Source organism: Acartia tonsa, chromosome 4 (assembly GCF_053477335.1).
Source record: "Acartia tonsa isolate MP-2025a chromosome 4, ASM5347733v1, whole genome shotgun sequence".
Taxonomy (NCBI): Eukaryota; Metazoa; Arthropoda; class Copepoda; order Calanoida; family Acartiidae; genus Acartia; species Acartia tonsa.
In genome coordinates this window covers 52,626,278-52,652,682 of record NC_137263.1, presented here as the reverse complement: position 1 = coordinate 52,652,682, position 26,405 = coordinate 52,626,278, and the positions used below count along the sequence as shown (strand labels likewise).

Genomic DNA, 26,405 nt, shown 5'->3' with positions numbered 1-26,405 from the left:
TCTAATCCACACGCCCATGCAAAATATGTTAAATAAATAAATGGATTTATTATTACTTGGATCTTACACCAGATTATTATGTACTTCAATAAATGAACCTTGTAGTTGGCTAAAATAACGATTCCATCCTTAACAACAGTTACCCCATTCCCTCCCCTCTTACTGGATGAACGAACTTATCAATAAATGAAGGATAAAAAGCCTAAATTGACGACAATTTTTCTTCTGTCATAATATGTACGTATATTCTACATCCATTAATATATTTTTAAAATCGCCCAACAATCAAAGAATGATGTTTTTCACAACGCTTGACGCGGAGGAGAGGGAGAAAGAGATGTTGAAGCTGCTACCAGCTGTCATAGGACTGACAGCAACTATAGAGCAGCTGCGCAAAGGACTGGAGCATGGGGAAACAGCTCTGGATATGCTCATACAGAAACAACACCAGGCAGAAGCTAATGGGTAAATTTTAGTTATTATTTGTTTCATTAGAAGTAACGTTACTAATCCCTATATTAGAGTAACAGGATCTCTGGGTGTCTGTGTAACCGATGAATGAATATGGTTCTCCATTAGAATGTAGCTACTCATAGGTCTTAGAAGGTTTATAACTATTTTGGAGGATTATACCACAAGCAATGATGATTATGATCAAAAGTAACAAATATGTCTTAAATTTGAAATGCATATTGCGCTATTAAAACACAAAGAAAGATTTTTTTAGTTTTAAAAGTCATTAGTTGTTTGTAACAATGCTTTTGGTTTAATCTTCTTGTTTAATAATATCTGCTGCTATTGCACGTAAAAAGTCCTTGTTTTATAATGAATTTTTAAACTCTAGACATAGTTTGGCTTGTTGAAGAAAGAAATACTGTGTTCAAGTTATTTTTACTTTTTGAATAGACATTATTGGAAAACCAGATATCTTGGTTCAGTAAAAACATGAAAAACAAAGGGAATAAGGAATAGTTACTTGTCGCTTTGTATTATAGACAGTTTTCCGCGGATTGTAAAAATACAAATTTTAAGATTAATTACAGTTTTGATAGCCACGACGGGCCGGAGGCCCGGGCTAATATACTCGTACTAATCTTATTATTTCTATTTTAATATTCGCGAAAATTGGTTGTACTACGATGCTAAGGATAATTTTTCAGTATGGATGGGAACCGGTTCTAATCCAGCGGATTACAACCGTTTTTTAATCATTATTTTAGTTACTTGGTTCACAGTGAAATAACCACCTCCCCCACGGTTATTGCTGCCAATGACATCAACAAACAAATCTCAGGAATATTTTGTCAACATTTATCAACTTATTGTTACAGATATGATCATAAGAAGTTTAAAATCGTTAGGATGATTCTAAAATACTTAAATTAATGATCAATTTATTGACTACGGACCGACAATAATTTGGAAAAGCATTGCTCTTAAAAATCAAAGCAACTTTATAGTTAATATGAATTCAAAATGTGTTCTACAATGTTTATCATTCCTGACTATCTGATGTTTTATGTTAACTCTGTCGTTTTTGTTCATTTTCGGATTTAAAAAAAATAATATCAAAAGAGAAGTTCAAGGGTAAAAATCTACTATGTTTTCATAGATTTTGTTGAAATTTTTTAAAATTATTTTGTCAGTAAATTAAAGAATTCTTTATTTCCTATGTCGTCATTGAATTTATGTTTAACAGTAAAAAACCTTATAAAGTTCCTACGCTATGCTTCTTTAGCATGTGTTTATTCTTGTTTTACCCATGGAGGGAAGGAACATTCCCATATAAACGACCCCCTAAATAGTGGATGTAAATATTCATTTATTTACCAGGTATGATCATTTATATCCCGGGTATCATTTTTAGAAGATTTTTAATTTTTTTTGGAAGATTTTAGAATTTTTATTAATTACTAAAAGAAAGAAAAATTATACCAGGGAAATAAATGAAATTTAAAAACCAAAATTAAACCACATTTTACTAGCATAAAAATGAGTTTTAGTTTATATGAGAATGATATTCCTCGTGAATAAATGATGACCTATCGGTCCATCATTTATTCCCTCGGGTAAGAAATATTCATTCCTAAACAAAAAACTGGACAGGAATACCCCATTGGTCTTTTTAAGTTTTCTTATTCGTTGGATACACAATTTTTTTTATTGAATTTTGATTAAGTTATGTGTACAAACGTTTCAACCACTAAGTGTATCCTTCAGAAGGGGTTGTATTGTGTATCATCATTTGGTATGTGCATAAATTTATCAGCCATTGTCTTATCCCTTTAGATCCCTATGTTTTACCAATGTATGAAAGTTTCTATCATATTTTAAATGTTAAGCAAATGTCAACTTAAATTTAGATATTGTGTATAGTTTTAACAAAAGTTTGAATTAAACTTTCTTGTATTCATTCGAAACCGATTCTAATCCGGTGGATTATAACCAGTTTTCATCCATACGAAAAAACTATGTCTAGCATCGTATTATATCCAGTTTTCTACGAATATAAAAATGTACGATCATAAGATTAAAACCAGTTTTTTAGCCCCGAGGTGTACATTTTTATATCGCGGAAAGCCGTTTATAATACAATGCGAGAAATATCTATTAAATTTTTTTATTTATTTTGATATTATATAACAGTCTTGTGCAACCTTCCTATTTGGTCATTGAAAATCAACCAATGGTGTCGCTTAATTAACACAGTATATAGATCTGTTAGATATGCTACTCTTTTAATAACACATAATCTTCATAGCAATCAAAATTCCAAAAGTCAAGAGATTGGATAATTTGTATTAAAAACGCGATAAAAATGGACATACGGACTTTCTGGTGGTAATTATAGAGTTGCTACACTTTTTAAATCGGACCTATCTTTTACAGGAATAAATATGCAAAGCTTAAAATCTATAGGACAATTCTAAATTGACAAAATTTTTATTTTTTAAGCATATTAAGCATACTATATGAAAGTAATTTTGGTATAGATTTATTAATATAGAATTTTTGTTTAGTCTTCCAAATAATGTTTAATATTAAATGCATTGGCCATTCATACTGTAATTTGATTTGTTCATGTTCGTTTGTTTGTTCGTAACTTTTATGAACGTTGTCATCCTTGTTTTTCAAGTTTTACAGATTGCATGAGTCTTCACATAATTACAAAGTAAACACAAAACCTCAAGTTACAAACTAAAGCGAAAAATGAATGAAAGTTTTAAAGAAACAAGGACAACCATATCCATAAATATGTTCGCAAAAATCATCTAAAAATTCAAATGATTGATATATTATTACTTGGATATTGCACCAGATTTGCATATACTCTGATAAAGTGTTACTCGTAGCTGGCTAAAAAAAAACAATACTCCTTTACCCCATTTCCTCCTCTCCAACTGGATAAACGAACTGACCAATAAATGAGTTCCATAGTAGCAAGCTTAATTGACGACAAATTTTCGCCTGTCAATATATCCAAGTATATCCTTTTCCTATTATTTAAAGTAGTAAGGTTTTTTTGTTTGAAGCTTAAGATTTCTATGAAAACTAAACTAACTGAGGTCTTCTTTAAAGGTAAGCATTTCTTAAGTCGCGGGATGGGTTTAGCCTATTTTGATTGTAGATTTAGTTCTGGAAATGGTTTTAGGTTATTTTTGTGTCCCCTATCTACCCCTTTGAATACAAAGTCCCCTAGATACTAGGGGCGCAACCGATAGTATACATTATTCTACGAGAGAAAGTTGTTTATTTATACAAATGTATGAAAAACAAAAAAAATATAAATAAAGCCTCTATTCAAATCAAATAGTATTAAATCTGACAATTTCAGTCACATTTTTATGATTAGAAAACCTATGAGCTTTTACTCAGTTAGTGCCGAGAATCGAACCATCAACAATAATCAAACAAGCTTATGCCTTTTATTATTTTTATAATGATATATGATTTATATTATTTTTTATTCTTAAGGGGGATTTAAATCCTTTTGGTGTGAAAAAAAGGGGAAGGTAATGCTACTTGACGCTTCAGGTACAAGTCCGCTTCACTCCATTTGAAACATACTCTACGTGTGAATTACAAGTTACAACTCTTTAATTGAACGCTCTTTTCTGGAAGTCCTAACTGTGCATTGTAATGAGTTGCTCCTGTTTTGAGCCGATGCATTACTCCAACTATTAATGTCGCACATCTGACATAGCAGCAGTAGGAACCATTTTAATGCCTTTAGTTTTGATGACGTATTGAGCCAAATATATCGTGTTAAGCCATGATTGCGGGTTTATATGAAATGACACAAAATATATGTACTAGAAAGTAAAGAGTTCTGGCGTCCTCTGGACAACGAAGCTGAAGACAAACTGAACAAATTAAAGAATGATCTGGACTTGGATATTAATTCTAGCAGTCACAGCATTAGCAAGGTGATTTAGTAAAAAAAGTTAGTGTTTAGTATCAATGTATTTTATGCAATTGTTTTTGTTAATTATGCTCAGCGAGCTCAGGGTGCTTCCCAATTGATTTTCCAGCTGCATTAAGTCATCAAATAAGAATAGTTATTCCTCGCATCGTATTATAAACGGCTTTCCGCGGATAAAGAATATACAATTATGAGATTAAAACTAGTTTTTTTATCCCCGAGGTGCCGAAGGCACCGGCTAAAAAACTGGTTTTAATCTTATGATTGTACATTTTTATATTCGTATGAAGCTGGATATAACACGATGCTAGACATAGTTTTTTCGTATTGATGAGAACCGGTTCCTATCCACCGGATTCGAATGAATACGAGAAAAATCTTTATGTACACATTACGCGTTTGTTATTTGTCAAACGCTTTGTTAAGCTCAAAGTGTTGAGAATTTACTTTTTCCGGCTAACAATTCATTCTTCTGTTTTTGTTTTTGAAAATTAAGGAAGACGTTTGTAGTGCATAAAAAATGGTCATATGTATTGTAAGACGTCATTTTTTATAGGTACTGTAAACTGCTTCACATTCAGGATAAAACAACAATTTGCTATCTTTAACAATAAATCTTTTTTTATAAACTGTTTATAGAATCTGTTTTTAGAAAAGAGTTATCTACGAGAACTATATGCTTATCCACAATATGAAATCCCGGGACCCGCCCTCTCCAGAGCTGACAACAAACAGAAAATCCCGGGTCCCCCTGTCTCCTGAGATTAGTACAATGAAAGGTACCCTGAGGGGCTCCTCCGCTTCTCCGGAGACCAACTCCGTGGCGGATGCCGCGGACTCTGTGGTGGTGATGAAGGAGACAGTTGACTCCGTGCAGGAATGGATATACTATTACTTGGATGTTACACCAGATTTTCTTGTTCTCAAATAAAGAGAAAAAAATTGATATTAATTATAAATGAATGATCTGACCAATAAATTATTTCCATGTTAACAACCTTAATTGTCGACATTTCTTACCCTGTCATAATATCCACGTATATTATATATCCATTCGCGCAGGAGGAAACTAAGAATCTAGCCTCACCGGAGATCCAACTGCGCAGACGCGCCTTTGGGAAGCGAAGGGTTGCTCTTAATGTTGGAGGAATAAGGTAATTCTAATAATACAAAGTATCTTGATGTCTTTCTGTCTGTAGCTTAAGATCTCAGTAACCGCTAAACCGATTGGGCTCTACTCTTCAGATAATATACCTACTGGTCCTCTGGTGGTTTTAATCTATTTTCTTGGGGGTGGGACACATTAAATGATTTACAAATCATTGAATATTCATTTATATGTATATCTATCTAGATGTAAGGGAATGTAAATTTGAATGTAAATTTCACTGGTAACCAATTGTCATTACAACGTTAAATCATTTGTTTATTAGAAAACGTTGTGTACTTTTATTGAATTTTCAAGTGTCCAAAATTTGCAACCAATAATTTTTATCTACAGAATGGGCAGTTTTGTTTCTCATCATTCGGGATGTACACTAATTTGACGTCCATTGTTTTATCCCTTACGATCCCTGAGAAGCCAATCGATTAAAGAAATAGGGAAATTATAAACAAGAGTAACAGGACGTTTGTCTGTCTGTCTGAATTTCACGTAAACAATGTTTTACGACTGACAATCAAATATTTAATGTTATTAATAAATACTTAAACTAGCGGCTACGCCCCCTAAATGCCTCTAGGGGCATTTATGAAGGGATGGGGAATTGTCGACTCTCCCCCCGTTTTCATATTGAGTTTTAAAAAGAAAATTTTGGTGGGTGGAGGGGCATTTTTTATTAGTAGGGTGAAGGTACCCTCTCCGAAAATAGTTCAAAACCATAGAGAAAAAAATCAAAGAGAGGAATCGAAGCAACTAGAAGACGAAAATAGGCAGTGGGCCTAGAGGCCTACTCAGCGCTGTTGCCGCGCTAAAATTTATTGCTATTCCACTACTTTTCAAATGGGAGGATTAAAAATTATTAAAAAAATATTTTTTTACTTTTTACTATTTCCATATTTAGGGCAAGAATATTAGATTAGATATTTTCGTTTTAATGTTTTAATTAAAAATTACATAGAATTTTATTTTTATTTAAAAAAATTTGTTCATGAAAGATGAATCCTTCTATTTCTAAAAAGGGGGAATTTTTTTTCATAATGAACATTCAGCTGATTCTGACCGCCCACGGCTGTTTGCTAAATATCGCTTTTCTTTTTATTCACATTATTATTTATGATTGACTTACAAAAAGCCCTGGGCGGCTTTTGATTTTCGTCTGCTTCTAAATTTAGGGATGGGGAAGTAGTATTTTACCATGAAAAAGGGGTGAGTATTCATCCTCTTATCCTTATGTTCAAAACCTTCCCTGAACCTATAAGAAGCTTCAATATATAAAGGAGAACCATATGATATGGGTTCAGCGGTTTTCGAGATCCTTTGCTACAGACGAAAAAGCTAACTATATAATAGGATGATAACTGCTAAGATTGATAATGTTCATGGATGGTATTTCCGTCCTGGACAGGACTTTATTAATTGATATTAAGCAATAGTTTCTAAAGGTGATAAGTGAGAACATAGTTCAGCAAAAAAAAGTAAAAGATGGATTTCTTATTAACAGTGATATTAATCAAGAAACAGTAATTATGATAAAGTTATATAACTTTTTTTTAAATTGTAAATTTTTTAAAAAAATAATAATATATCGAGATAATCTATGTAAAATATTTGCACTTTACATAAAAATGTTGTATCTTTAGTATTTTTTATAATGCATGTTTACTAAAATAATGCAACATTTATTTGTGTTATTTTAATGAATGACGCTTAGCGAGGAAAAAAGTAACCAATACAAACGAAAGAATAAACATTAGTTAGTGTAAGTAGTTTAACCCTTTTCGTCCGAAATAATTTTCATCGTTTAATAACGAGATAAAGTTAACTATTTTCTACATAATTATCTATCTTTCTATCACTTTACTAACAATGTATGCCTATCTCTCTATCTATGTATCTACCGATCTATTTCTTTCTATTTCTATCTATCTAAGTTTATATTTTAGACATGAAGTAATGTGGAGCATGCTTGAACAGGAACTATTATCAACACTAAATATTTAAATGGATCTTACACCAGATTATCATGTTCTCTAATAAAGTGAAACTGTAGCTGGCTGAGATTAATATCACCCCAACCCATCCCTTTTACCCCATCCCCTCCCCTCCTACTGGATGAATGAACCGACCAATGCGTAATGTCCATGTTAGCTGTCATAATAATCACGTATATTCTATATCCATTTTTATACACAATCTATTTCTACACATTTTTCAACTTGATATATTTTTCTTAAGATAAAGTTATATGATGCTTTCTGCACATCTCTTGCGGCCAAAATGATATAAAAAAACGGCAATGATATTATTCAAGTATTATTCTACACGTAATTACTGAGGGAGGGGGGGGGGGTGGATGTTGCTAGGAGTTTAAGGACCTAGAGTCTAGACATGGGTTGACAAGTTGGCTGTTCAATCCAATAACAACTTACCCTAACAAAATAAAAAATACATCTAATAATGAAACAAAGCTGGTTTTATGCTATATTTACTCCTGGACGGCTATCCCCTCCCCCAAAATTATTTGTAGAAGGTGTATTAACTCCCAACCTTTTATCATTCAAAGCAATTAGCATAAAAAATTCTCTACATTATGGTGATTTTATAATTTTGATTGTGCTGCGTCAGTATCCTGGAAGCAGGCTAGGAGCTCTGGCCAAGGCTCAGACCAGAAGTCAGGTTCTGGCATTGGCAAATGATTACTCATCAACAAACAACGAATTATTCTTTGATAGGTAGATCATTCTTATCCTTATACTAAAGTAACAGGATGTTTGTCTGTCTGTGTGTCTGTACCTAAGGATCTCGCTAACCGCTGAACCGATCGGGTTCTCCTTAACAGGGTAGCTTCTCATAAGTCCCGGGAAGGTTTATAACTATTTTGGGGGAGGGTACCACCACCCTCCCAAGAGAAATGACAAAAAAATCGAAATTTTTTAAAATTTAGGGACTTCAACGTCAAATAAGGTTGTATCGTACATAAAAAAATAACTTTAACAAACAAAAACATTTAAAGTGCCACTAGAGGCCTCTAGGGGCGTAGCCGCTAGTGTATAATAAAGTAACAGGATATCTATGTGTGTTTCTGTTCCAAAGGATCTCGCTAACCGCTGAACCGATATGGTTCTCCTTTGCTATTTGGCTTTTCAAAGGTCCTGGAAATGTTTCTAACTATTTTAATGGACTCTACCACCACCCTCCCAAGAGAAATCGCCTCTAGAAAAAATATAAACAACTAGTAGTCAAGAATGATGATTCCTGAAACAGTCAGGTATTAATTTGAAAGATTAGCAACTCTATAAGAGTAATCCAAAAGCATTTTTGTCCGTTTAAAACATGTTGATTCGTTTTACATTTTTACATTGGAGTTGCCATTGTTAACAAAATATCGACTTGATATTTTTTTCAAATCACGTCATTGATAATTATTTATGTTATTTATAGGCTTTATAGGCTGACATAAAATCGACGTAACTACGTTCTGAATGCCTTATGCAGGGACGTTTTCTTTTTTGTTGGGTTAACAACTTTGGGAACTTTATTGAATTTTTATTGGTTGGTTCATTAGGTTAAGTGTTCAAACATTTAAACCACTAATTGTAATCTACAGAAGGAGTAAACTTATGTATCATCATTGGAGATTTACATCAATTTATCAGCCATTATCTTATCTCTTTTTATCCCTGGTATTATGAATTTACACTAATGCTGAAATATTAACTAACAAGGATAACAGCATCAATAAAAGCGGAGCTCTGAAATGGAAGGACAAACGAACATTAACTCTTGTAGAGTGTCATAACTAAATAAACTAAATATTAATGCACATGTCTATACAAAATAATAAATAAATTTGTTGCAAAACTGATTAAATACATGTTACTGTTTTTGAACACGTTTTTAGGACTTGATTATAAAGATGCTTCGCTTATAAGTAGGAATCAGTATGAAAACAGTATAAGTGTCGAACTATGACGTCAGAAAAAATTAACAATTAACCAATAAGAAGCCAGTATTCACTGTGGTAAAATATATAGCGGCCTCTCATTGGTTAATTTTAAATTTTTTTCTGACGTCATAGTTCGACACTTTTACTGTTTTCATCAGTATACCGAAAATCAGACGAATAGAATAATTTTAACATACCAAAAACTTGTTGTCATAAAAAGAAATAAATAACAGCATGTTTTAAATGGACGTGCGGACTTTCTAGTAACAACTATAGAGTTGCTGCGCTTTCTAAGTCGTACTTAACTGTTATAGGAATCATCATAAAAATTTTGAAATCGATAGGACAATTCTAACCTGTTTAAATGAACGAAAAGAGCTAACCGTACAAGACGGACGGGCGGAACGACCCTAATTATAGAAAAGCTTCGCGTTATCAAATTTGTATTTAGGCATCCCCGCTCTTTCAACACAATCCTCAACTTTTATCGAACTGGGAAGTTGCATGTTGCAGATGAGATGTGCTCCCTGGCATTTAAGGTAATCAAGGGCTTAGCAGGTGCCTAACAGACCGACTGACAGACCGTCGGAAAATGATATTGTAGAACGATGTTTGTTTGTCCGTTTGTTTGTCTGTCTGTTTGTTTGTCTGTCTGTCTGTCTGTTTGTTTGTCTGTCTGTTTGTTTGTAGCAAAGGATCTCGCTAACCGCTGAACCGATCGGGTTCTCCTTTACAGTGTAGCTTCTCATAGGTCCTGGGAAGGTTTATAACTATTTTCTTGGGGGTGGGACACCTCCAACCCCCCCCCCCCCAAAAAAAAAAATACCCCCCCCCCAAATTTTTTTTTTCTTTTTAAAACTAAAATTAAGATAGTGGGGTCGACTACCCCCCCCCCCCAAAAAAAAAAAAAATCCCCCCCCCCCAAAGAAATATTTTTTTTTTAATTTTTGTATTAAATCTAAAATACGAAAAATTGGTTCGATCAAACCTCTTAGGGCAAAGACCTTGAGGCTAGGGGCGAAGCCGCTAGTATATCTTAAGTTAAAACAACACAAGAATGACAAAATATGAGCACAAAATGGATTTAGAATATACGTGGATAAAATGACAGGAGAAAAATTATCGTTGCTAACATAGACATCACTTATTAGTCAGTTCGTTCATCCAGTAGGAGGTGAGAGAATGGGGTAAAGAGGGTGGATGGGGGGGGGGAGATCCAAGTAATAATAAATCCATTGACAAAATATATTCAGAACGAACTGACGGAAAAAGTAAGTTGTTGATTATATGTTCAAAAATATGAGACTCCTTTTACGGGACTTTCAAAAGAAGTACATATTCCTTAACAAATAAACTTTTACATAAAAGTCAGCTATTTATCTTTAATAGCAGCCTAGAAAATCACATTTCCACCATAAGCATAACTGACAAACCTTCGAATGAAATATTTTTTTTTTATACTGTTCATTATACATTTACAAAAAAAAGCCGTCTATCTTTAATAATAACCGCTAAAATCCTATATAACTGTCCTATTCATAAATACTCATACATTGAACTATTTTTATTTTATTTATAAATTAATTTATTTCAATATAATTACAAAGAACATGAAATAAACTATAATATTTTTGGATTTTTTTTATAATAAAAATACAGTAAAATATTTCGCATTAATGAAACAATATGTTTAATATTTTGTTTGTATTAATGGTTAAAATTTTACTTCATTGGAAAAAAAACATTTTTAGGTTTGAAAGTAAGTAATATTATCTTTATATTGTAAAAGAAAATTCAAAAATTCAGATGCAATGTTAATATATGAAGAAGTTTTTTCTAAAATTTTTATGGCAAATTGGGCAACAAAAAGAGTTTGAGAGTAGCTATTATTAACAGTCCATTTTTTTATAGCTTCGTCCTTGCTAGATTTCAATGCTCTGTCTTTGGCCAGGGACAAGGGAAGGCTATTCTGGCAAACAATGCTTTAGAGCTGATTTCATAGATTTCCAGTTAAAACTAGATGATGAGATTATGCAACTTTTGGCAGAATTTGATAAGAATCTCAAGCATTATTATTTTAGTTTTTGCTCACTTTACTACAAGCCATGCAAAAATGATAGTCAGAGATTAGTTCCATGTTCAGTTTTGAGATGAACGAGTTGAATAATGCTTTTTACATATTTTATATATTTATCTAAATCATAGACTACTTGTAAATTATATGTTTAATAGTGAATAAAATTTATTGAAAATCCCAAAGAGTGGATAGCTGTAATATTTTCAAAAATATTTAAGATTGTTTAGATATTTATCTCATCTAAAAATTTTACATAAAAAAAGTTTTTACGACACCTATCAATAAAATTCTGAACTACATAACTATTCTTTTCCAAATCCTAAATTTTATAATATATGTTGTGGTTTAATTTGGTATTTCTTGACAACTTCTTGCCTCTAATTGTGAAACAAGTTGGAGGGAAGTGGCGAAATGGGTAATGTAAATTAGAAGCTTCCCTGAAATCATGATTTATTATGTACTGCAATACTAAAAACAACCAATCTTCTACGAATATTAACATTTACAAACTTTTCACAGAATTTAAAATATGGGGAATTTCCCCAATAGTGCCTTGTAGAGCACAGAATCCTCACTTTCCCGACCATTAATTTAAAACAAATTGTAAACGACCAAAGGGGAGGGAGTCTTGGTATAGCATTAAAGAAACCAAAAGATATAATTCAAATAAGGAGGGGGATCAGTGCTTGATAGGCAACTTTGTGGTAAGGCACCAATATATGTTTTTTATGATTTATATTAAATTAAGTTGATCGTCAAATAGAATTTAGTTCTTTATGTTTCTAGGTCATTTATTTTTTAAAAGCGAAGCTTTTCTATAATTAGGGTCGGTCCGTAAGTCCGTCCGTACGTCCATCCGTTACAGTTAGCTTTTTTCGTTAATCTAAAAAGGTTAGGATTGTCCTTTCGATTTCAAACTTTATATGCTAATTCCTATAGCAGTTAGGTACAAATTCGAAAGCGCAGCAACTCTATAATCATTACTAGAAAGTCCGTAGTCTATTTAAAAGAAGCTTTTCTATAATTAGGGTTGGTCCGTAAGTCCGTCCGTACGTCCATCCGTTACAGTTAGCTTTTTTCGTTAATCTAAAAAGGTTAGGATTGTCCTTTCGATTTCAAACTTCACATGCTAATTCCTATAGCAGTTAGGTACAAATTGATAAGCGCAGCAACTCTATAATCATTACTAGAAAGTCCGTACGTCTATTTAAAACAAACTGATTTTTTACTTTTTTTACAACAAATCTTTATATGTTCAAATTATCCTAGTCATCTGATTTTTTTTAATACTAATTCCTATTACAACAAGGTATAGTGTTATAAGCGAAGCTTCTCTATAACTAGTCTTAAAAACGTTAGTATGTCCTTAAACAGTAACATGTATTTAATAAGTTTTGCAACAAATTTACTTACAATTTTGCATAGACATATGTTCAGTTTATTCAGTTCTGTCACTCTATGAGTGTTAATGTTCGATTTCCTTCCAATTCAGAGCTTCGCTTTTATAGATGTTGTCATCCTTGTTTTAATAAGTAATGAGCAAAGGATTTTATTTTTGAGCTTTAAAGTAAGATGTTTTTAAGTTATTGAATCAATTTGAAACTTTTACTTTAACTTGCTCTAAAGGGTTAATGAGGAAGTGTTTGAAAATGAGCCAAAGTAAAAATTTGTCAAAATATTTTGTTTTTCGTCTTTAAACAGTTACAAATTTTATGGGTAGAAAAAATATTTAAAGATATTATTTTTAGGAAGTATTTAAAAATGTTTTTTTAATCTCCCTACTGTGTTATTTTTTTTAAATCGGTCTGCTAATAACATTAATAATCAGGGTTCGGCAGCCGCGCCTCAGCCTCACTTTTAAACCTGCTTGTGAGCAGAAAAAGAAATTTCAGAAAGAAGGATTGTCTGCTAAAGAGCAGTTTTATACATCCAGCTGAATATTATAGTATTAAAATGACAATATCACTGAGGCTTACACGCGGCTTACATGCGGCTGCCGATCCCTGTTAATAATCTACAAACATTTGATGAGGTTTAGTGAATTTATACTCAGACATAATTACTACAAGCCCCTTTTAATAATAGTTGAATCATCAATAATATTACACACTCATAAAGGTTTCGTGATTAGATTGCGTGATTTTAATAGACTTTTTGGTCAGAGAATACTTCCCTTGTCCCTGTCTTTGGCTACTAAAATGATTGTTCAAATTTGAAGAAAATCTTTATCATTGAATTGAGGATGAATGATGTTAAAAAGGAAAAAGTTTTCTTTTAAAAAAATGAATTCTGGATTCCCATCATTATATTTTTGGTCTAGAAATAGTGCCAATGCATGAATAAAATACTTAGCAAAATAGCAATAAAAAATCCCATGTTCGGTTGTTGATTCTGCATTGCATTTTGGACAAATAGCATTGTCAAGTAAGCCAAAATGCATTAACTTTTTCTGCTTACAAGGGTTCTATTAAGCTGTTCTACTAAGAAAGATTTATAATGCAAAATTAAAGGTAATGACATTACTTTTTTAAAACTGTTTTCAAAACTTTCAATATCTGGAAAATAAAGACCATCTCTTTTCCTTGTTTTAATACTTGGGGCATGTTGATCGTATTTTTCTCTCTGCAGCCATTTAAAATGCAATGATAAAATGGAAGGCTTAAAATCATTAACATTTATAAGTGGTAATCTTATCTTACTTAATTTCTTTTGGTCAATTGTATCTAGGCATAATATATTTTGTTTACTACTTATTACTTCTACATAAGATTGAAGTTTTTTTAACTAGTCTACTATCTTGTATTAAAGTATGAATGTCAGAACGAATAGTCGGTAAAAGCATAATTCTATCTCCTATTATTCTGTGTTCAAGTAAATCGAACAAAGTTACAAGTGAGTTATCTGCTAAAATTTGTATCTGATTTTTTGTAAACCTCTTTGCCCAAAAAGAAGAAGCAATTAATTGAACTATAGAATTGCTTTGATGATATATAATAAAATTATAATAAATGTCATTTGATATGATTCATTATAACATATCTCCATTACTTTATTGGATTTTATTTCTTTGTATTATTTTTTTTTATTATCGAAGCTACTCTTTAATTCGAAATATCCGTCTGTCTGAAACGGTTTGTTAAAAACGTGTTTTTCTCGGCCACTATTCAAGATACACGGCTGAAATTTCTTGTCAACATTCCCCTCATTATGGAGCATAATTAACTATAAAACATTTTTGGCAATCGGACGGCTTTTTAACTGGTTTTTGGCTATTTTATAATTTTTATTTTTTTAAGGATGATTTAGAGTACTGGGGCTTGAGTGAGGACCTACTAGAAACTTGCTGTAAAACTAAATATGATAGACAAGTTCAATTTGTCATGGAGGTAGGGTTTTCTATGACATGACAAGGACAATTTGTCATGGAGGTAGGGTTTTGTTTGACATGACAAGGACAATTAAATCCAATAATAGCGTGAAAACTTAAAACATAAAATGAAGGAAATGTCATGAAAGAGATATAATTGTTGAATAAAATTATACTAATTTAAATTAGTAATCCCCCATGGCATTGGTGATTTTGGAAATATGTCGGCTGACCGTCTGGTCCGGGTCTAGACCACATTGCATCATAGTATAAAGCCGTTGAAAATTGTACCCTTGACCCATAAACAGGTATTATACCGACAAAGGTCCTATAGGAAAGTTGGTTTTATATTGCTTGGTTTTTGTACCTGACGACGTGACGTTACAGTGCTAGGGACAACTGCCCACCTTCAATACACAAATTTGTTAAGGGGGGGGTGGGGGCATTGGAGTATTTACACTCTCCCCCACCCACAAACTTTAAAATTTTTGTAAGTATATTTGATTACTCCCCCCCCCCCCCCCAACATAAAAAAGCTTGGACGTCCTTGATAATAAGATTATATATGATTAGGAGATGGAGGGTGAGTGTAAGAAAATGCAGAAAGAGGCAGAAGAAGAATTTAGTAATTCCTTCATTGGACGGTAACTTTCTAAACTTATATTTAAAAAAATACATCCCATTATCAAATTAAATTACCAGCAGGTAACTTAAATCTTTTAGAGAAAATAGCTAAGAACCTTAACAGGATCTTTATAAAACCCCACTAGATTGAAGAATACTCAATTTTTATAATGTTACCTACTACAGTGACTTAAATTTAAATTTAGGAACAAGCCTTATTTTGAAGGATAAATAAATTAATCCTTCCTGTACATCAAATATACTCTTTAAAAGTTTGGGTACTTTTAGCTTGGAACTAACCTTTACAAATCAATAAAAGTACAAGTTTTTGAGCCAATGAATAAGATAATGTAGTTTTAAACTTTGGGTAACAGTGTAATTTAAATTTCAATGTCCTCTTCCTCCACGCTAGAGTCATAGAATTGATAGAATCTTGCGTCTATGCCCCTAGCTTCTTGAGGGGGTTGGGATGTGGGGTAGGGAAATAGCCTAAAACTATCTGAAGTAACATATAAAGTTTCTCTGAAAAGTACATCCAATTCAGAACAATATCTTGCGAGATCTTTGAGATTTACTTTTATTTAGGAATCAGAAATGTTTGTGGGATATTATAGAGCACCCCGAGACCTCTGGTGCGGCTCAATTTGTCTCGTACATGTCCATGTTCTTTGTGATTGTGTCCACCATTGGCATGTCTCTCAACACTATGCCAGCACTCAAGGTAATTAGAAATGGACATAGGATATATATATATATGGATATGTCCATGTTCTTTGTGATTGTGTCCACCATTGGCATGTCTCTCAACACTATGCCAGCACTCAAGGTAATTAGAACTGGATATTATGGCAGGGGAAAATTTGTCGTCAGTTTAGCCTGCTATTATGGACTTCATTTATTGGTAGTTTGTTCTGTATTACGGACGTACAGTAGACTGAAGTTAATTACAGAGAAGACTTGCAGTTCTTACCAATGAAATATTCACTATATTTGTTCATGAACTTTTTTGACATATAAAAACCATGCATGTAATTATTTTTAATATATGTTTAACTCTGGATTTATCCTTTGTTGGATTTAAAAAGTAACTGTGGCGTCCACACCTAGGGACTCGAGCCTACAGCTACAGGGGGCGGACCTAGTGATGCTAAATTCAAATACCAACTGAAGCCCCTTTGATTTGCACATTCTTTTTTGCAAGCAACAGCTTGTTATACTTTATTGTGACAGCTAACCCCTTTAGCCTTTACCCTTAATTAGCTGTCTATTTACATTTAAGAGGGGCAAAGCTTCTCTTTAATCCACACCACAGTTCATCCAGTAGGAGGGGAGGAGATGGGGTAAAGGGGGTGGATGGTGAATATCGTTATTTTAGCCAGCTGCAAGCATCTTTTTATTAGAGTGCATGAAATTATGACACAACATCCAAGTAATAATATATTGATTCTTGTACTATATTAATATAATATTGTGTGATAATTTTGTATATTTAGGTAATCAATAGTGACATGGAACAGGCAGAAAATCCTTTCCTTGCTCTGAATGAAGCTATTTGTATTGCTTGGTTTACTCTTGAGTATTTTCTAAGGTAACAAATATGAACCAGCTTATAGTGCCTATAAAAAATGACGTCTTACAATTTAAATGACCAATGATAGACCAGTATACATTTTAATTGACAAATGGTAAAATGTGTATATGCTGATTATTGTATGACGTCATTTTTTAAAGGCACTATAAGCTGTTTCAACATATAACATCTTAATTCAGATTTCCCTGCAAAAAGTTGAGGCATTTTTCGACATAACATTTTTTTTGTTTTATGTCGATTACATGGCTGTAATGAAAAAAGTGAGCATAGCTAACAACAAAACTGGAAAAAATTCCATTTTCAAATATCCTTAATTACATTTATGACTTTCAGAAAAAGGTTTGTGCAATTAAATAGTTGCTTTTTCTGTAGGAATTTTAGACAGTAATCAATCGCTTTATAATCAAGATTTGGTTCAGAGGTTGCACCAAAACAAGACCCAACGGCATACACAATCATTTAGAGACCACCTAGGGGCTGTGGATGGACACAGGAATATATCCTAGTTATAGAGTGGCTACTCTATTAAAATTAAATTAGACAATCACATACCTAGATTTCACAAAACAAAATTTTTCTTGAAGAAATGTTCCAAAAATTTGAAGAATACATTTAATTAGGTTGGTAGGGTGTCCAAAGAAAATGGAGTTTCTTCAGAACAAGATGAACCTTGTTGATGTGCTTGCTATTATGCCTTACTATGTAGAACTTGCTATGAGGGAAGAACAAAAAGAAAAGGTAAGTTTATTCTCGTATTCATTTGAAACCAGTGGATAAGAACCGGCTCTCATCCATACGAGGAAACCATGTTGTATTATATCCAGCATCTCAGGGCTAAAAAAACTGGTTTTATTCTTGCAATTGTACATTTTATATCCGCGGAAAGCTGTTTATAATACGATGCGAGAAATAACTATTATCAAATACAAAATTTAAACAAATAAATGAGATTTTAGAAGATAGATAAAGAAGAAATATCTCCATATAATTGTAGCCACTACTCATATATATGTTATAAATTTCAGTGAGCCTATAGCACCCCAAATTTTCTTGGAGTGTGAGGGGGTTGTAAATTTTTTAAAATCATAAAGAAAAACGAAAAGTTATAGTTTAAAAACTTAATAAGCAGAACATTAATTTGTAAGTCTAAACAAAATTGTATATAAATTTGTTGCAAAATTGCGTTAAAGCAGGAGACAGTAAAATTAATTTCGATTATTTTTTGAATTTGATTATAGAGATGCCTTGCTCATGATTTTGTACCTTGTTGTCAAAAATCGATATTACAAAAATCATATGAACAGAATAATTTCATCTGTGCGCTTCGCTTTACATTTAAAAATGGAGTGTTTGTGCGTGTGTAGGTTGTTGGAACTGTGCTGGACACCAACGAGGAGGAGGGGGAGTCCATGTTCAAGGGCACTCTCCAGGTATTCAGAGTCTTCAAGCTTTGTGTGTGTGTCTAGGTTGATGTTGGAATCGTGCTGGACACAATGAACGATGAGGAAGAGGAGTCCGTGTTCGAGGGCACCCTCCAGGTATTCAGGGTCTTCAAGTTTTGTGTGTGTGTCTAGGTTGATGTTGGAACTGTGCTGGACACCAACGAGGAGGAGGAGGAGTCCGTGTTCAAGGGCACCCTCCAGGTATTCAGAGTCTTCAATCTTTGTGTGTGTGTCTAGGTTGATGTTGGAACCGTGCTAGACAGCAACGAGGAGGAGGAGGAGTCCGTGTTCAAGGGCACTCTCCAGGTATTCAGAGTCTTCAAGCTTTGTGTGTGTGTCTAGGTTAATGTTGGAACCGTGCTAGACAGCAACGAGGAGGAGGAGGAGTCCGTGTTCAAGGGCACCCTCCAGGTATTCAGAGTCTTCAAGCTTTGTGTGTGTGTCTAGGTTGATGTTGGAACCGTGCTAGACAGCAACGAGGAGGAGGAGGAGTCCGTGTTCAAGGGCACTCTCCAGGTATTCAGAGTCTTCAAGCTTTGTGTGTGTGTCTAGGTTAATGTTGGAACCGTGCTAGACAGCAACAAGGAGGAGGAGGAGTCCGTGTTCAAGGGCACCCTCCAGGTATTCAGGGTCTTCAAGCTATGTGTGTGTGTCTAGGTTGATGTTGGAACTATGCTAGACAGCAACGAGGAGGAGGAGGAGTCCGTGTTCAAGGGCACCCTCCAGGTATTCAGAGTCTTCAATCTTTGTGTGTGTGTCTAGGTTGATGTTGGAACCGTGCTAGACAGCAACGAGGAGGAGGAGGAGTCCGTGTTCAAGGGCACCCTCCAGGTATTCAGGGTCTTCAAGCTTGCAAGGATACTCAAAATGGCCAGGTATAGTATTTATATGTTATAGTAAGGTTTTTTTTTGTCCATTAAGATCTCGTTAACCAATTTTTGGCAATTCCATCTTCTTATTTTTAGGCCCCAGTTGCTAGGAGCGAAGCCGCTAGCTTTATGAAATAGTAAGGTTTTTGTTTGTCTACTAAGATCTCATTAACCACTGAACTGATTAAGTTCTCCACTTTAAGGGACCTTTATTTAGGTTCCAGGATGATTTGGCTATTAGAATTTGAATAGATCCAAAAAAAATAAACATTCAAAAATGAAGGAAGTACAATGTCAAAGAACTAAAAACAAACTAAATTGTATATCTTTTTCTTATATGTTGTCATCCTTGTTTATTTAGACATTCTACTGGTCTCCAATCCATAGTCTTCACTCTTCGACAAAGCTCCAGAGAACTTGGTCTACTTATTCTTTTTATAGGTAAGATAATGTATTTGACCATAACTTTGTCAAAAAGCATACATAAGACACTAACAATAACATACTTACTTTAAAAGCCCCAAGAATTAGAATTAAAATATCCCTTTTCTCGTATTCATTCGAATCCGGTGGATAGGAACCGGTTCTCATCCATACGAAAAAACTATGTCTAGCATCGTATTATATCCAGCTTTCTACGAATATAAAAATAAACAATCATAAGATTAAAACCAGTTTTTTTTTAATCTTATAATTCAAATTGTACATTCTATGTCCGCGGAAAGCCGTTTATATTACGATGCGAGAAATAACTATTATTTCATAGAAATTTGATGAAAATTATACATATGAAGGTGTTTACCATTAAACCAATAAAAAAAAACTCCCTAGAAAAAATTACCAATACCCCCATAATTAGATATTAAAAACTTAAAATATGTAAAGAGCACCTGTAGGCCTCTAGTGGCGTACCCAATAGAAATGTAATACAATACTAGAATCATAAGATTCCCAAAATTTAATGAATATTTAACCAGGAATAAATATGTTAAATAATAATTGTAGCAGTATTTGAGGCAAATATATAATTAAAAAGTAAGTTGTAATTTAGGTTTTTCTCAAGTTTTGGCAAAAGCTTTAAAACTTATGTAAAATACAAACAAATTTTTTTTTAAAATCTTCTCTTTATTTCTCTGTCAATTTAAAATTTATTTTTTTAAGGTTTCTTAAAATTTAGGTTAAAACCTAGCGTTAAAAATATTAACTAATTTTTATTTTGCAAGTTACATTTATAACGTGAAAAATTTAACCCTTTGACGAAATTAACCCAGTGACGAAATTTTTAAATGTAAACCTAAAGATTAATTAATCAAATGCTTCACAAAATCAAGTTTTTCATGAATGTAGGTCTAAGGAACACTTTATGGCCCATATCACCATGGAATAATAATAATTTATTAAATCTAATGGAAAATTTTGGTAGAAAATATATTACAAGCAACAAAGCTTTGGTCAGAGTCACTTGAATAAGAAAATTTAGGGTCATGGAAAGAAAACGAAGTTGCGGGTTTCATCATATTTTCACAGTAGCTTTTGAAAGGTTATTATAGATTAGGTTAAGTAAATGTTAATGATTGCCCGCAGGGTTAGAAAATATGCCTCGCGGGGCTAGAAAGAGGAGAAAAGCTACTGTGAAAATACGACGAAACCCACAACTTCGTTTTCTTTCCATGATCCAAAATCTATTTTTTAGGAATGGCTGGATTAGTTTTCTCCTGTTTAGCTTATTATATCGAACAGGTATTAGGCTATTTTTTCTCTAAATATTTAAATAGTACCAATATTTACTTCTTGGGCTAAAAGAAAACCCAAGGTGGTTTGACAATCCCAACCTCTTGGAAAATCTGTTTGCACCTTCCTCATAGGTTGCGGGGAGGGGGGAGTCAGATAGAGTTTAACTTAAAGTCAAGAAAATAAAACATTATGATAACCCGTTTTACCCCATCCCTTATCCTCTACCCCACTTTTGCTTTCATTACAAAATTCTTCCATCCTAACTTAACAACGCTACTCAATACTGTGGCTCACCAAATTTACACATAAGGTGACGTTAACATGGGAAATACATATAATTAATTATGAAAATAATATATCCAAGTGCGTCTGTCGATAAAAAGAGAAAGACACAATAAATCATTTAGCTCTTTATTTTTAATTTTTTAAGTTTAAAAATATTGTACTCGGCTATTCCTTGGCCGATTTAGGCTTTTAATCATATCCTGGCCGAGACAAATTTAGACCGTTGACTAATCAAAAATCGGTTCAGTTAGAGGGATACCCAACGTCTTAATTTATTGCTACCAAAAGTCTTATAACTACGTTGCAATTATATAAAAACCCGTAAATTGAGTTTAATCAAAGGAGTATACTACATATTTCAATCACGCCCCCATCCCGTGATACAGCGTGGCATTAATTTGTCATCGACCGGGAGTCAACCCTTACTTAATTTTTTGTTTCGAAAACAAACAATCCAACTCCACTACACAGTAAAGTCTTTATCAGGGAGTAAGGGAGGGGACAATGGATCGAATATTCAATTTTTAGGAGTCTCAGACTTTGGGTACTGGCTTAAAGGGAATGTGCAAGAATTTAGCAGTTTCTGACTGACTTTGGGTACTAGCGCACAAAATGCCGCTAACTCGTTTGTTAGTTTTGAATATTGCAGACAAGTATCAATAAACTTAATTTGTTATTATGTGGCTGGTTTTAACAATTTTTTTCTCTCCAGAAAATATCATTTCATAGATAAAAACTTTATTGTGATATTTGTTTAATAAACAATATAAGAATCCAATTAAATTTTGGGTTATGGGGCTATTGGTTGAATGTGTTCCAGGGAGATTTTTCTAGTAATTAATTACAGAATGGTTACGTCAGTTTCAAATGAATGCTTTTTTCTTGGAACTTTCTTCTTATTTCATAGTTTTCTGTTTTGTATTAATTCTCCCTTTACAATTTCCTCCATATTTTCTGGATTAATCTGGACTTCAAGGTCATAAATACTCTCAAATTGAATTAATTGCCCATTGTCCCCTCCCTTACTCCCTGAGTCTTTATCCTGTTACTTTTATACAGTGGCTGCTATTCAGCCAATTAATTCCATTTGAAATTGCCGAAAATTAAATATTTTGTTAGAGTAAAACTTGTTTTTTTGGTGTAACTGAACGGGAAGTGGGCTAGAAGGAGAGAAAAAAGGGAAGGGGTTGAGGGGAAATTTTCACTTAGAATTGTTTGTCAAAATCTCATTCCCTTTTTACTGATTTTACATAACAATTGCCGAGTTACAAGCTTTTAATCTAGCATTCATTATAGATAGACCGTTAAAATAGTGTTGTATTAAATATAAGCAATATAATAAATATTTTATTAACAAAACCGTATGTAATATTTACAAGGTTTAAAGAAGATTAAGTTTACATTATGTTTTTACTCAGGATGAAGATTCTGGGTATACAGATATTCCAACTTCATTCTACTGGGTCGTGATCACTATGACCACAGTTGGGTAAGTTTTCAATAGTTTGTTCCAGGGTATTCACCTGCTTTGTATGGACATACTTACATGCCCATACTTCATTATAGAGATACTTTAATAAGGATATTATGCCTAAACGTTCCAGGAATCAATATTACAAAATTCAAATTAAGAGTATGACTATATGAGTTGAAAAATGTTGCCAAAATAAAAAATTTTATTGAGTTGCTGCGCTTTCTAAATTACCAAACTGTTACAGGAGTCATCATGCAAAGTTTAAAATGCATAGAACGATTCTGACATACTTTAATTAACGATACGAGCTTTCATTAGGGTCGGACGGACCGACAATTAGAAAAAAATATTCAATTTGTATATTGTTTTTAACTTTATTTTATGTATGGAATTATCAGTTATATGTTTTAAAGCCAAAATTTAAATACCTCACCTTTTCTCTCTTATGAAAAATCATTCCCATCAACTTCTTATTGGTTCTTTGCTGTTCAAAAAAAGCTTGGACGTCCTTGTAGAGCACTCTATGTTATTATATTCAGATACTTCCCCTGGTTGTGTTAGAAGGGGATTATTGAGTAAGTTTGGATACCCAATAGTCAAGTACATAACATCAGTACTACCCTTATCTCAAGCTCCTCTGCGGAGAGCGTCATTCATTACGGTGATTTAATTTGGGACACCTGCCATACTCGGCGAGGGTGAGGTAATAATGAGTAGCTCTCATGAGACAGCGGGTCAAGTCATAATGTGCTTGAACGTGGAGCTTGATAGCCCTAGTGGCTAGACAAAAGTGTCTCAGCCTACTCCATGACTACTTAGGCCCAAACCCTAAGAAACTATGGCTAATCAATCAATCAATCAATTATATATTTCCTGTAACAGGACTAGGAAAACTAGTTGGGACACTGTGTGCCATCAGCGGAGCTCTTGTTATGTAGAGCACTCTATGTTATTATATTCAGATATGGAGATATATTTCCTGTAACAGGACTAGGAAAACTAGTTGGAACACTGTGCGCCATCAGCGGAGCTTTTGTCATGTAGAGCACTCTATGTTATTATATTTAGATATGGAGATATATTTCCTGTAACAGGACTGGGAAAACTAGTTGGAACACTGTGCGCCATCAGCGGAGCTTTTGTCATGTAGAGCACTCTATGTTATTATATTTAGATATGGAGATATATTTCCTGTAACAGGACTGGGAAAACTAGTTGGAACACTGTGCGCCATCAGCGGAGCTCTTGTCATGTCTCTTCCCATTCCAATTATTGTCAGCAATTTTGAAAGGTAAATGGATATACAATATTTGTGGATGTTATGCAATTCATTGGTCAGTTCGTTAGGGGAGAAGGGGGTGTAGTAAAGGGGTTGGATGGGGGTATAGTTATTTTATCCAGCTACGAGTTTCACTGTATCAGAGTAAGATAGTTTTAACCTTCCTGGAGACCCATCCTATTTTTATACAAGTAAAATTGCTAATAATGAATATCAAAAGTGAATGAAGAATATCAGTTTATCCTCAATTGTCGTATCCCAGCTTAACCTAAAGATTTTCAATTCATATAGGCATTACAGTGAGCAACAGCGTACAACGAGGTTGAAGGCGAGGCGGGCCAGGCTCGCAGAGGGAAGGCGGAGAGAGGAACAGGCGAGACTGGCGGAATTTGGAATAGCCCCGACCTCACCTCATAGCCATAGTAAGATTTTTAAAAGCAAAGCTTTACTACATAAAGAGGTAGGTCCGTTTGTTAACGGATATCCCTTGGGTCGGTAATTAGGGTATATCAACCTTGGTATAAGCAGGGAAAAGGGAATGTTATTCTGACAAACAATTATAAAGGAAAATTTCCCCACACCCCCTTCCCCTTTTCCTTCTCTTCTTACCCACCCCTCTTCAGTTATATGGAAAAATACAAGATATACCCCCAGCTAACTTCCAAAGGTTTCGTGATTTTTTGTAGAATTGATTGTTACAATAGCTAGGCCTGGGTATAAGTTTTAAGGATGTTGTAATCTTTGTACTGTTCAAATGTTTGTCTTGAAAAGAAAAACGTGGATAGGTCTGCCAATAGAAATATAAGTACCTTTATTGGTCTGCCTTTCCGAAAACTTTAAATGAAAGGGATAGTTCTACGAAGTGTATTTAAAGAGTTAAGGTACTTAGAGTAGTGAACTTTTATATGTCTTAGTAGAATATATTAAGCATTAGATAGATATGATTATATGTTAAAGAATTTTTAACATTGACCAGACCAAACTTTTTTTATTTGACAATATCTAAAAAAGTTAAAGTGATTTGCCACATAAATTACATGAGAATGGTCTATTTTTTCCAAATATGTATAGCCAAAACACCAATATCAGAGAATCTTTTTTCACATATTTCACAAGAGTTATAAAAAAATTTAACAGGGGTTCCCCTTGGGACAAGTTACTTATAAAACATAAAAAATAACGTCCGGTTCATTAGTGGACAGGTTTTCTATAGATTCTTTTTAAAAAAAAATAGAGCAAACCGTCCGGTTTACTTACGCGGAAATACCAACTAACCATACAACATATATATATATATATAATATATATAAAAAGACCATTCTCATGTAATTTATGTTGCCAATAATGAAAAAAGGTCGGTCAGGTCAATGTTAAAATTCTTTATCACAATCATGTCTATCCAATGCCTAATATATTCTACTAAGACATATAAAAAGATCACTACTCTAAGTACTATACTAAATAATTAATTGGTCATTCTTTGTTGTTATGTGTATTTTGTTGTATAAAAAGTTTGAAGTTCTATTAACTAGTAAATGCTATCTAAAGTTGTATTTATGACAAAAAAGTTTTTGCCATATATAACATGTAACGAAGTTGAAATAAAAATGAAAAACTCATTTTTTAAGGAAAATCCCTGGTCAAATCTTTTAATTTTAATCAATAACTTTATATTATGCACTACTACGTTATTTAAAATAGAAAAAACTTTTTTTTTTTAAATGCACTTCAAGAAACTATCCCTTTAGCAATGGACATATTATTACTTGGATGAGACACCAGATTTTCATGTTGCATAATAAGGTGAAACTCGAAACAGGCTAGAATAACGTTAACCACCATACACCTCTTTACCCCATCCCCTCCCACCTACGAACGAACTGATCTTTTTACTTTTTCAGAAGGAAGAAGCTCATCAAAGTACAGCCAATTCTAAATATTTGCTTAAAATTTATGTAGTAATATAATTTTACATTTTAAAATAAACTGACTATTATTTATATAATGCATTTTTTTCTTTTTCTTAGTTAGCAAATGATATTTGAAATGTGAAATTAACCCATAGTGTTATCCAGTTTTAGGTATAACCAACATATGAATTAATTCGGAAAAAAATATTTCTCGTATTCATT

The 26,405-nt window shown here is 33.2% G+C and overlaps 1 protein-coding gene across 1 annotated transcript; it reads left to right on the top strand.

The window, feature by feature from the left end:
• The first annotated feature begins 290 nt into the window (after positions 1-290).
• On the top strand, positions 291-26,282 carry LOC145318369 (potassium voltage-gated channel protein Shab-like). Its single transcript, XM_080159666.1, has 20 exons — positions 291-465; positions 1,221-1,294; positions 4,318-4,427; positions 5,076-5,302; positions 5,488-5,577; positions 7,529-7,559; positions 8,211-8,317; positions 9,983-10,070; positions 14,905-14,994; positions 15,549-15,619; positions 16,185-16,320; positions 17,093-17,187; positions 17,811-17,928; positions 19,395-19,507; positions 19,863-19,942; positions 21,195-21,241; positions 22,939-23,009; positions 24,169-24,285; positions 24,565-24,695; positions 26,175-26,282. Exons 1-20 carry the CDS (start codon positions 293-295, stop codon positions 26,207-26,209), a joined length of 2,004 nt encoding a protein of 667 aa, XP_080015792.1. The 5' UTR covers positions 291-292; the 3' UTR covers positions 26,210-26,282.
• Positions 26,283-26,405: the final 123 nt, after the last annotated feature.

Bases quoted from the DNA above. Each gene is read 5' to 3' on its own strand.
- LOC145318369 (XM_080159666.1), top strand. From the start codon at position 293: ATGATGTTTTTCACAACGCTTGACGCGGAGGAGAGGGAGAAAGAGATG. The intron at 466-1,220 runs GTAAATTTTAGT...TCATTATTTTAG, and splicing joins CACCAGGCAGAAGCTAATGG to TTACTTGGTTCACAGTGAAA. The intron at 5,578-7,528 runs GTAATTCTAATA...TTTATATTTTAG, and splicing joins CTTAATGTTGGAGGAATAAG to ACATGAAGTAATGTGGAGCA.